Source organism: Vitis vinifera, chromosome 14 (genome assembly GCF_030704535.1).
Source record: "Vitis vinifera cultivar Pinot Noir 40024 chromosome 14, ASM3070453v1".
NCBI classification, from domain to species: domain Eukaryota; kingdom Viridiplantae; phylum Streptophyta; class Magnoliopsida; order Vitales; family Vitaceae; genus Vitis; species Vitis vinifera.
The window spans coordinates 22,599,816-22,612,081 of record NC_081818.1 but is presented as its reverse complement, the minus strand read 5'-3'; the positions used below and the strand labels follow the sequence as shown (position 1 = coordinate 22,612,081).

Below are 12,266 nucleotides of genomic sequence, written 5' to 3'. Positions count from 1 at the left end.
CTTATTATAACATCCACACTACAATTTGTAAATATCCAAAACATTCTTTTCTCCCTTAACTCATCTTTTGTTTTTTTTTTTTTTTTTCTCAACCTATTTCTTCCCAACCATAAACCCTAAAAAAATCTTCTTTGAAGCTCGTTCGATGAAAATCTTATTATAAAAATAGTTAAAAATAATAATAATAATTAGAAATAATTTAAAAGTGATTAAGAAGTGACAAATCATGAAAAATTGTAATAGAATTAAAAAAAAAAAAAAAACCTAATCCAATAGTGTCTGGATCAAGTAGACGATAAAGAGATGTTCGTAAATATAGTTCTAAACATTCTTAGGATGTTTGAAAGTATAATACTAGAAAATTATCAAACTTGCGGCCCTACAAGTCCAAACATTATTCATGACACATCCTTCTTCCAACTGCAAAAATGTGATAAAAAAAATGCAAAATATAAATTTATAAAAAGCCATCATTAGAGATGATTATTTGATCATCCATTTGTGAGAAACACAACTCTCTTACTAAATCTTATAAAGGTTATAGAGAGATTAGAGGAAAAGAAATGAAAGAAGGAACTTGATGTGTGTTTATGCTAAAAGATCATTTAGGAATTTCAACAAAAGACATTTATATATTAAGAAAATCCATTAAAAGGACAGGTGCAAAGAAAGCTTTCATGGATACAAATGTAATTCCTTACAGCAAAAATATGAAGGCTTGACTTAATAAAATTTCAAGCAAAGTCGCATACATTTATCCTTACAAAATAGGTTTCATTTAGAAAACTTCTTGGAAATACCTCTTCAAATATTCTAAATGATGAGAAGAAAAACTTACGCAACAGAGATGTGCACAGAAAGTCTACTCATTACACGAAGATTTAAGAAGAAAGGAAAGACATTCAGTATATTTTATCGTTTTCATTTAGAAGTTCTCCACGACATCGTAAATCGATGCTCCCTTATCTCTCTTGATGTAGGCATGAATGATCCAACTACATCAAAATCTTGTCTCTTTACGCTTACAAGCACAATACAGTGTTGTGAGGTTTCAAAGAGTAACTCTCACAGCCTGTACTCATCAATATCGTGGAAGAGGATAAGGCTGAATAATTTGTCTGGACTTAGCCATATAATTCAAGAGCATATTACTGGCGGATGTTGACAAAAGTTATGCCCCTTCACATCTTAATCAATGAGTAATACACTGTATGTTTCCATGAGAGGGAATATGAAAGAAAACTATTTTCCTTAAGTTTTCGTTGAATATTTTCTAGGAACCAAACATAGCTACCATTTCCACAGCTTGGAAGACTAGGAAGGACCAGTAGATTATAGCCCATTTGATATTCTAGGGGCCTGCTAAGTAGCCTTGGGTTCAACTATGCTTCAAGTGTGTTTGCTAATTGTTTTAACCTTATGTTCTAAGAGGCACAACACCAACCCCAACCACCCCTTTCTTTTTTCTTTTCTCCAAACAACAAGGACTTGTGTTCATTGACAATGGTTAGATGCTCGATCCAACAGTTTATAGAGAGATATATTTGTGAATATAAATGTTGTAAAGAATGCAGAATAGGTTTAGTGCAAAAGAATCTCAGCGAAGTGTGTTAGATTGATAACCTGTTGTCTGAAATGAAAAGATAAAACAGCATGAACAATATGGTTGATAAGGTTAAACACAGGCTATATAAACAGCTATGACAGATATAAAGAGTTAAACATCATAAATATGATGGCCTATAATGTTAAGGATATAATTTTTGCATTTTCCGAAGCCCGCTCAACTTGCAGAAACACTGATTCTGGAATCCTCGAACCTCTGTATTTAACAATGGTCATCGTCTTAAGCGCTGGGGAACTAGCAAGTATTAACTTGATGAGCTCCCATTCAGGTCTGCTAACCATGATACCTCTAATTCTCACTACTTGGAGATGGTTGAGAGAGCCCAATAGATAACGCGATTTCAGGAACTCCACAATAGGTATGTCATATGATCCAACTTCTAAATCACGATGCTAAACAAAAATGAAGCCAAAGTCATCTTTACAGAATTTATAAGTTTTAGAACATTACTGTACAAAAGATTGTATAGGAAAACAACTCACTGAGATAGAGAGTTCCTCTAAATTTGGGGAACTTTGGAGGATGGCAAGAAAAACCATTACTTCATTCAAACTTTTAAAACTTACTTCCCTTAGCTCAAGGGCCATGAGCCGGTTGAACCTCTCAGGCAGTCTCTCTGGTACATTTGAAGTACCTATAAACTTGGAATAGATGAAAAAAGTGTATCTTGTCAGTGATACAATTGCTAAATAGGCCAAATGAGAACATAAAAATTCATTACCTCAAGAAAGTGTCCAGAGAGAGAGAACCTCTTAACACCAGACAAGCAACCAAGAACCCTGAACAAATTGCAAGCTTTCCATTCTTCAAGGGAACAGAACATGTTCATTTCTAAGTTCACACTTGTTGGGTGAATATCAATGCTTGAGAGAAGTGGATTATTTTCAAGATAGATATTCCCAAATTCAGTATATATTTTCAAGTACTTCAGATTTGGATTGTGGATTTTAAGACATGTTAAACCATCAATTTTTAACAGAATCAATCTCTCGAGAACAGGGCATTGAAGAATCAGACTTTCAAGTGTATCACTGTCTACACAGACTTGTCTGAGCTGTAGGCTTGCAAGACACTTAAATCCTTTAAATTCGGGTGGAAGTTTGAATGTGCAACCATACAGCTCCAAGTGTCTTAGTTGTTGACAAGAGAATAGACAACAAGGCAACTTAAAGCGCCTGATAAAATAGAACTCCTTAAGGACAAACTCCTTAATGCCTTTCTCTGCTAAAAAGTGCATCCACTGATCTAAATCCAAGTGATTTGGACAGCAATAAGCAGCAAGCTTGAACTTTTCTATTGGCCCACTGTGATTTTTCTGGACACGATGAATAATTTTCATAATCTCACCCCATCTGTCTACTTTGTTCAATAAAGTATTGGAGAAGCATTTATCATCAAATACAAACTGTGAAAGGCTAATCCATTTATATCTCCACTTACTTGATAAGATGCTAGTCCTTGCGGCATCTTTTAGTGGCAAGTGCACAAGGATAGCGTCCAACACATCCCATGGCAGATTGCTAATCCTATCCGTCCTAGTTTGCTTTTCCATCATAACCATATCAGATTGATCCAGTTCTCATATTTGCTTACTGGTTCTTTCAGGCAAACAACAGTCAGGTGTTCCTCAATACATTAAAACAGGTGTTCCTCAATACATTAAGACAGACACTTCAAAGTAAAAGCATACAAACCTACAGAAAGCACCAAACCAAATTGGAAATGTGAGTAACAACAATGGAAAAGAGAAAACTAGACTAGTGGCGAAGATGCTTCAAAGATTAGAGTAAATGATAACATCAATCACACATTCTTTAATTTGGAGAGCTAGATACTCCATGAGGAAAAAACCAGTCTAACCAACAGACATGCATAAATTCATCAAAATCAAATAAAAGAGGCAGTAGAGACACTTTTCTTACTATAGTTTCAACATAAATAACAGGGAAAAGTTTGTTTCAGTACCATGATTTATAAACAAATAAATATCTTTTTAAATTTAAAAATATTTAGAAATTTATGCACTCTAATACTAATTCCCAAAATGTTTCTCAAAATGTTCTTTTCAATTGGGTTGTACCATCCGTCAGTGGACTCCACATGGGCTCTACCTATCCATATCTCATTCTCTAAACATTAAAAATCTCTCCTACCAATTCACCATTTTGAAATGAGAGATGTTCATCATATTGCAAATACCAGGAATTAATTCCCTGATTTCCAAGATTGTACAGTTGTATGAAATTAATTCTCTGATTTTCAAGATTGTATAGTTGTATACTTTCCTATTTTATTTTTCCAATTTGTAGGGTAAAGAATATTTAGGAATTAGTCAACTTCCTGATTTTGTGTAATTTAGTTTTCAACTTTTATACAACTGTACACTCTAAATACTGTATCATTTTGTCAGAAATACATAAATAAAATCATTCTTTTCTACATGGCATCAGCGTATGTTCCAGGTCTCTAAGTTCAATTCCAATTTTTTTTTCCTAATGGTCTTCATTCTTATCGATTTCCAATGGCCTTTATTGTCGCTATTCTCTATCTCATGTGGTCTTCATTGTTGTCACCATTTTTTTCTCTCCTCATTGATCAGTTGTTGTAATTCAACAGTTTTTCACATCAGCTATTGCATCACTACTCTCTCAAGTTTTGGCTTTATTTAGCTGCTCACTAAGTCAAAAAGCTTAGAAAACAAAACCTCAGAAAATCTTAACCTCAAACACTACATTCCAAAACAAACACCTACCAGTGAATATTAAAACCTTTAGCCCTCATTTAGATTTAATGGCCAAAACCATCTAGTATGGTCCCAGTATGTGCATATGTTTTTAAAGGAAAAAAGCAAGCTCAACTACTTGATTGTTCGCACCAAGTGAGAATGATCTCAATTTTGCTGCCAAGGATGAGGAAGACTCAATGATCATGTCCAGACTGTAGAATGAAATGTAACCCGAAATCAACGGAATTTGTGTGTCCTGCCCACCACAATAAAATTTGGGAAGCAGTGAAGCAAATATATTGCAAAGTCTAAGATGTTGATCAAATTTATGAGATAAAGACCAAGATTCACTCTAAAAGAATGATATAAAATAAATGGGAACACTTGACATACTAACCAAGGGACTTGCAGCTAAACCATTTCAATCTATTACAAACAAGTTGAGAATAAAAAACATTTACTTACCAACTTGAGGGGAAGTGTTGGAGAATCAATGCAATAATTTATTTATTTTTGGTACAGTTAACTTGATTTATTTCTTGTAGTTAATGATTGCCTTAATAGCTTATTTATTTCTTGTAATTAGGATAGAGCTTTAAAAAGCATGACATGATGTAACAGATTTGAGCTTCATTAATAAATTTATTTATTATGATTTTAGTTCCCTTTATTATCCTTATCTACATTAATTATATTTTGAGCATTCACATCCTTATTAATTGTATCATACATGATTCGAGTGTATTAAGAGTTGTATAGAAAATCCAAGTCATGAGTTCCTTGCAAGATGATAAATAGTTCACAGTCAGTTCATAGATTTGGGTAATCCATCAGAAACTATAATACACTACCTTGTAATTGAAGGGACAACTTGTCCTGGTCATCGGGATGGTTTTCCCATAGTGAGTGCATTAGTGTGTATGGTTGGTTATACATTAGATAAGACTTATGGTGAATCGTGACATTAGCTATCAAATAGTAATGATTCACCAAGTTACTATACTTTAGACATATTAGCTTGGTGGGAGGTTTATACAAGCTCTTGGCTAAGGTTCTAGAAAAACAAACTTAAAAAGGTGGTGGGTACCTTAGTCTTAGATTTTTCAACATGCCTTTGTGGAGAGAAGACAAATTTTGGATGTTGTCTTGATAACAAATGAGGTCATTGATTCCAGAATTAAAGACAATTTGGCAAGCATCATTTGCAAGCTTGACATTGAAAAGGCTCATAAACATGTCAATTGGAGTTTTATCCTTGCCATTTTGGATAAAATGGGGTTTGGTACCAAGTGGTTAGGAAGGATCAAACGATGTATCTCTACAGCACGTTTTTTTGTCTTGGTTAATGGTTCCCTTTCCAGCTTTTTCCAAAGTTCTAGGGGCTTGAGCCAAGGAGACCTTTATCTCCTTATTTGTTCATCTTAGCGATGGAGACTCTCTTCTGCTTGCTCTCCAGGGAAAAGGAAGGTGATATTATTTATGGGTTCCTAGTCAAAGGAAGATATGATGTGGAAATGGAGATTTCCCATTTGTTATTTGCAAATGATGCTCTTCATGTGGTTTGAGGCATGTCCAAGGGTTTTTTTATAAGTGTAAGTGTATTAGAATAAGAAGAAGTATACACGATGTATACAAAGGAACCAAAAAACCCAAAATGGGCGCAAGAATACAAAAACCATCAACCACACCCTACAAAGAGCCTATCCAATCCACAAATTCTAATAATGATAATGATCCGTCCCCAATATACATTCTTACCCACTCCCAATAAAGATTCGAGAAAGAACTCTTAATTGTTTGATCCAAACATTCATAGTTATTGAAAGATTTCCTATTTCTTTCCCTCCATAAGGTCCAAAACACGCATGATAGAGCAACCTTTCAAGACTTTTTTCCTTTTTTCTACCAACAGGAGAACCGCGCCAACTTAGAAGAAACCCTCTAACTGAAGAGTGCATCACCCATTATACTCCAAACAAGGAAAAAATCAACTCCCACAAAATGCATGCTTTAATGCAATGAAGGAGGATGTGATCACACTTTTCTTCTTTTTCGTTACACATGTAGCATCTGTTGGGAAGCCTCCACTACCTCCTTCTGAGTTGATCCAAGATCAAAATCCTGGCCCAAGTTGCCTCCCAAGCAAAGAAGCTAACTCTCACCGAAGCCCAAGAATTCCAAACAATGCCATGAGGGAAAGGTGTCGTTCCCCCATTCACCAAGAAGGAGTAATAAGATTTCACAGAGAAGTTACCATTCTTTGATCCCAACCACACTATAGTATCCTTAGAATCCAAGCTAATGGAGTGTTCATACAAGCTCCCAAAAAAATAATCCACCACCTCCAGCTCCCAATCATGCAACTATCTAACAAACCTTGGGTCCAACTCCCACTATCCCAAACATCCTCCATCCAAGCATCTTTTGAGGAGGTTATAGAATAAAGGGTTGGAAATAAGTCCCTCAAGGCTCTGTCTCTACACCACTTATTTGTCCAGAACTTCATCCTATTGTCAGGCCTAACCTTGAAACTTGTTTTTTCTTTGAGCATCTCCCAACCATTTCCGATCGCCTTCCACACCCCCACTTCATACCCCTATCTTACTTTTTTAGAGGACCATCCCCTATTTTTTTCTGCCCATTACTCCTTACAATAACACGTTTCCAAAGGAGGTTCCTTTTGCACACAAACTTCTAAAACCATTTTTCCAAAAGAGCTTTATTAAGAATTGAGAGGTTTCTAATGCCCAAACTCATGTTCAAGGTTGAAAATTAATTTGGAGAAAATTGAGTTGATTCCAGTAGGGGATGTCCCAAATATGGAGGATCTTGTTGAGGTTTTAGGTTGTAAGGTGGGTTCTCTCTGAACCACATATTTAAGGCTCTCTTTGGGAGCTCCTTACAAGTCCTCTAGGGTTTGGGAAGGGGTGGAAGAACGTTTATAGAAAAGGCTTGCTTTGTGGAAAAGACAATATCTCTCAAAAGGTGAAAGACAGATTCTGATTAAGTGCACCTTATCCAACTTACCAATTTACACCATATCCCTTTTTGTCATCCCAAAGATGGTAGGGGCAATACTGAAAAAGATTCAAGGGACTTCCTTTGGAGGGGGGGCGCTTTAGTTAGCAAGCCCATCTAGTGAATTGGTTTGTTGTTTGCTTGGAAAAACAAAAATGGAGCTTGGGATTCAAAAATCTTTTGATCTTTAACAAGGCTCTTCTAAGAAGATGGTCTTAGAGATTTATAAGTGAAAGGGATCCTCTTTAGAAGCAAGTAATTGTTGGTAAGTACAAGCTAAATAATGGGGGTTGGTACACGAAAGAGGTAAAAGAGAGATATGAAATGGGGGCATGGAAGGCAATCAGAAATGGTTAGGATGCTTTCAAAGATAAAACTAGTTTTAAGGTCAGTTCTGAGAATAAGATGAAATTCTGGAAGGCTAAGTGGTACAGGGATATGCCTTTGAGGGATTCTTTTCCAAATCTTTTTTCTATAGCCTCTTCAAAAGATGCTTGGGTGGTTGATATCTAAGATGGTGGTAGTTGGGGCCCCAAGTTTATTAGACAATTAAATGATTGAGAGTTGGAGAAAGCAAATGTCATTTTCAAGAGGCTACATGATTGTTCCATCTGTTTGGGTATTGATGATATATTATGTTGTGGTTGGAGACAAAGAATTGTGACTTTTCAACAAGTCTTTCTACTCCTCCTTGGCAAGTAGGAGAGTGGTTGGTGTAGTTTGGAACTTTTAGGCTCCTATAAGAGTTAGTTTTTTTGCTTAAGAAGCAACTTGAGCCAAGATTTTGACACAAGATCAGTTCAAAAAGAGGGGTTGGAGGATGCCTAACAAATACCATATGTGCAAAGCAGAAGAAAAGACAAGTGATCATATTCTCCTACATTGTCTGAAAGCTCACATTTTGTGGCAATTGATTTTTGCTCTTTTTGATATACAGTGGGTTATGCACTCTTCGATGAGAGGGATACTCTTCAGTTGGGGCGACTCCTTTGTTGGCAAAAAAAGGAAAAAGGCTTGGAAAGTTGTTCCTCTTTGCCTTTTTTGGTCCATTTAGAGGGAGAGAAATGGGAGAGTCTTTGAGAATTGTGAAAGCTTGGACCAAACAATTAAAAGTTCTTTTTTGTATCTTTTTTGGGATTGGGTTAGACTATACATTAGGGATGATTCTATGTCGTTATTAGATTTTTTGGATTAGTTAGACTCTTTGAGTGCAGTTGCTAGTTTTTGTGCACTCGCGCCTTCTTGTTCTTTGGTTGTGTTGTTACATCGTGGGTACTTTTTTTAAAAAATTAATACAATCTTCAAATACCTATCAAAAAAAAAAAAAGGTATGATAATCTAAACCTCTAAGTCAGTTTTAAATGTTATATTTTCTGTTGTGCGTAGATCTAAAGAAGCTTAGGATAGATTGCACATTCGTTATAAGCTCCAAGACCAAGGAACAAAATAATCAAGGTTTCCTTACAATTAGTAGTTGATTTACGGGAGTAATTCTAGGCCTAGACTGGAGTAATTTCCTTTTCTTTTTCCCATTGTAAACACTGTAAATAGGTTACAAACACATTCAATGAATACACAAGCATTATTCAGAAATCATTCTCAATTTTCAAAAGAGGATTATGGTTTGAGTTGGACTATTATCAAAATCTTAAAATGAAGAATAGTGAGGATGCTATTACATATCTTAAGTTTATTAAAAGAAAGTGAGTATTAGAATTCTTGGTTGGACTTAACATGGAATATGATTGAGTACGTGTTCAAGTACTTGGGAATGAATCACTAACATCCTTAAGTATTTTCAATCATAAGGACTAACGAAGGGAGAAAGAGTGTAACGCTAGACACTCTAGTAAATGAAGGGTCTGTCCTTATTGTTTCAAGCTCACAAAGCAATCCAATCCATAGCATAGATTCTTGTAGAGGAAAGGTATCCACGCAGCTAAATAACAAGGACAACCTCTGGTGTACTCATTGCATGAAACCAACGCATACAAAAGAGATGCTGGATATTATATGGAAAACCATAGTCCTTCAGCATGAATGATGGAAACAAAACCAACAGCGATCCGAACAATGAGAAGGCCAAGCAAATATAATACTTTTAGAGGAGAAACCCAATCATGAGAATTCAAATAGCTCGGAGTTTAAGGGACTCAAAAGGAAGTGAGTGAAAGACAGAAGAATCCAAGTGAAAGAGATAAGAATATACATACTAATTTGTAAAGAAGAAGATAGAGAAATAAGTGCAATATTGAAAAAAAGGAAGTTGTGACTTAGCATTAGAGATAAGAATATACATAATAATTTGTAAGAAGATAGAGAAATAAGTGCAATATTGGAAAAGAAGTTGTGACTTGGCATCTACTTCAATGAAATCCGAATCTTGTGAAATTCCACCATTTTTTAAAGAATTGAAAACTTAATTATTCCTCTACCAAATCCTTTGAAATCATTGCTTTATGAATTCCCTCAATTCCAAACACCAAACTTAAGGATTTCAAATCAATTTCTTTCTTTTTTTTTCTAAATCACTTTATCCAAATGCAGTGGTGAAGGTCCCAATGAGAGAATTCTCACAAGGATCTAATGGAGATATTTTCAGTTTTTGAAGATAATGAGAGGACTATCTCAGTAGGATAGTCCAAATAGCAACTTTGCTAACTTTATCATATTTTTCTTTCTTGTTGATTCAGACGTGGTTTTGTTTTTCCTGCGGTATGGGAGAATGTTCATTTTCATGCAACCATTCCATGATGATTAGAAGATTAGAAGTGAGAACAAGATTGACCCTCTCAACTGTTCAGCTAATATTCAATTAGCATCTGTTGACAAGAGCTCATTGTTGGGAAAGACTTCAACCACTGACCAGTCAGTTATTAAGAGTATAAGAGGACAGTAGACTGCCTTGAGAGCAAGGAGGTCAAACATCTTGATAGACTGCCTTGGAAGAATCAGGTAATTATCCCATGGAAAATCTTGATAGTAAGGAGGTCAAAATTCACTCAGTTATACATAATGAAACATATACTCCTGCAAATCAAGAACGGAGTCTCTTGTGTAGACTGAAAGTGTGACAGTCTTCACCAATGAGGCTAAAGCAAACAATTCTGTATAATTTTACTGCACCAATGGAAGTGACTAAGACTAAGGATCCCATCTACCACTGCATAAGAGTTATGCTGCAATATCAGCTTCTACATCCCAAAGGAGTGAAGTGATTGGATCCTTTCCCTGGAACTCATGTCTTGTGGACAGCCAAGAACTCAAGTTTCCACTTAAAAGATGGGCATCAAAGCTAGTTCACCACCGTCCCATAGCACAGGAAGGAGACAAAACCATGAAGACTATGCACATATTCATCCTATTGGCCCCAAACCATGGTGCTTTATGACACATGACACTTGATAAAGTCCACAAGCCATATGATGCAAACATACATGATAATCTATGTGCCAATTGCTCATTGGCGAGATAGCACACCATAATCACTTATACGAGTGTGTTCTGGGGAGTTAACACATTACCAGATATTAAAGCACAATTCAAACATCTACCTCCAGATTGATAGCTTTTCACAGCAAAACCATTAGAGTGATTTGTGATGTTGTATTGTTTTCGATTCTTGACTTTATTGACCTTGATTACTGATCACCAAGAAATTTTGCAGTTTGAATACAAGTTGCAAACACATTTGCAGTATGCTTGATTAATTACAAAATGAAACACATTTTTGCTTTCAACATTAAGGACAAATAATTTCACTCATGATCCCAACCATTTACAAACCAAATCACCCGTTTGCTCCCGGCGAAAATGAGAGAAATTTTAAAATAAAAAATAATAAAATAAAATAAAATAAAAACCTTTAAAATTTTAATTATTCATCATTTAGCACACAATCATACAAAAGGAAGAAATAAGAAAAAAAATAAAAATAAAAAATAAAAAAATTAAAGGCCATCACACAACTCTAATTTCAACTTTAGGAACGAAAAATCAACAGAGCATATATCATCAAGGAATGTGTTTGCCTTCCTTTTTCCTTCCTTTTCTTAGCAACGAAGCAGAAGGGAAAGGAATATATGCATGAAACATTGAGTTGAATTAGAGAAAATATTTGAATCACGGTACGTATTCGATCATCATTTACTATTTGAGGGTCCACACCAACCCTCTTTGTTCCGTTCGGTTGCTGAGAAAACGTAGGATTGCAAAAACCAGTGACTAATATTCCGAATTGTTATTTTCTTTCTAGGGAGTATTTTCTGAGAATCCAAACAGAGGCCATGAGAACAAAAGAAGAGAAACAAACCAAAACAAATGCTAGGAACGTGGCATCCTTTTGAATTAACACACCAAACAGTCAAGACCGATCGGGGAAGAATTGGTCAAGGAGGAGTACCTTGTGCAAAACGACGTCGTACGCGGTGATCGGTGGTGGACCGCTTCACACCTAAGCTAGGGGAAGAAGTTCCCTCATCCCTGCAATGCATTTCCAAAAACCTAAAACTCAAAAAATAAAATAAAATAAACACCAGCAGAAGCCGTTCGATCTTTGCCACGTGGCGTATTTTAGGTGAAACCCCTTTTTGTCAAAACCCATTAAAGATTTTGAATTTACATAAATTATAAAATTAAATTATTTTAAAATGATATATAAAAATAATAATAAAATTAATCTACATTATTTATAAAAATTTAGAACTTAAATCATAATTTTAAATACTAATATTTATGTTACTAAGGGTTTTTTTTTAAGTATTGAAATGCTAAGAGTTGGGAATTGTTTTTTAAAATAATTTTATATTCTTTAGAAGAAAAAATATATTTTGCAATCAAAAACGGTTTTCTATTATTTTTATTTATTTTTTTAGAATTATTTTAAAAAATAATTAT

At 35.0% G+C, this 12,266-nt stretch overlaps 1 protein-coding gene across 6 annotated transcripts; it reads right to left on the bottom strand.

Moving 5' to 3' along the window:
• Positions 1-1,597: 1,597 nt before the first annotated feature.
• Positions 1,598-11,893, bottom strand: LOC100258259 (F-box/FBD/LRR-repeat protein At1g13570). Of its 6 annotated transcripts, XM_019225215.2 has the most exons (6): positions 11,773-11,893; positions 4,503-4,608; positions 3,068-3,321; positions 2,349-2,942; positions 2,110-2,268; positions 1,598-2,019 (listed from the first exon to the last, which is right to left on the bottom strand). In XM_019225215.2, the coding sequence occupies exons 3-6, from the start codon at positions 3,092-3,094 to the stop codon at positions 1,741-1,743; spliced, it is 1,059 nt and encodes a 352-aa protein (XP_019080760.1). In that variant the 5' UTR covers positions 3,095-3,321; positions 4,503-4,608; positions 11,773-11,893; the 3' UTR covers positions 1,598-1,740. The 6 variants fall into 6 exon arrangements, with proteins under 6 accessions (XP_019080760.1, XP_002278942.1, XP_059598465.1 ...); XM_002278906.5 differs by having other exon boundaries at positions 2,349-3,321; XM_059742482.1 differs by lacking the exon at positions 4,503-4,608 and having other exon boundaries at positions 11,773-11,886.
• Between the last annotated feature and the right edge of the window lie 373 nt (positions 11,894-12,266).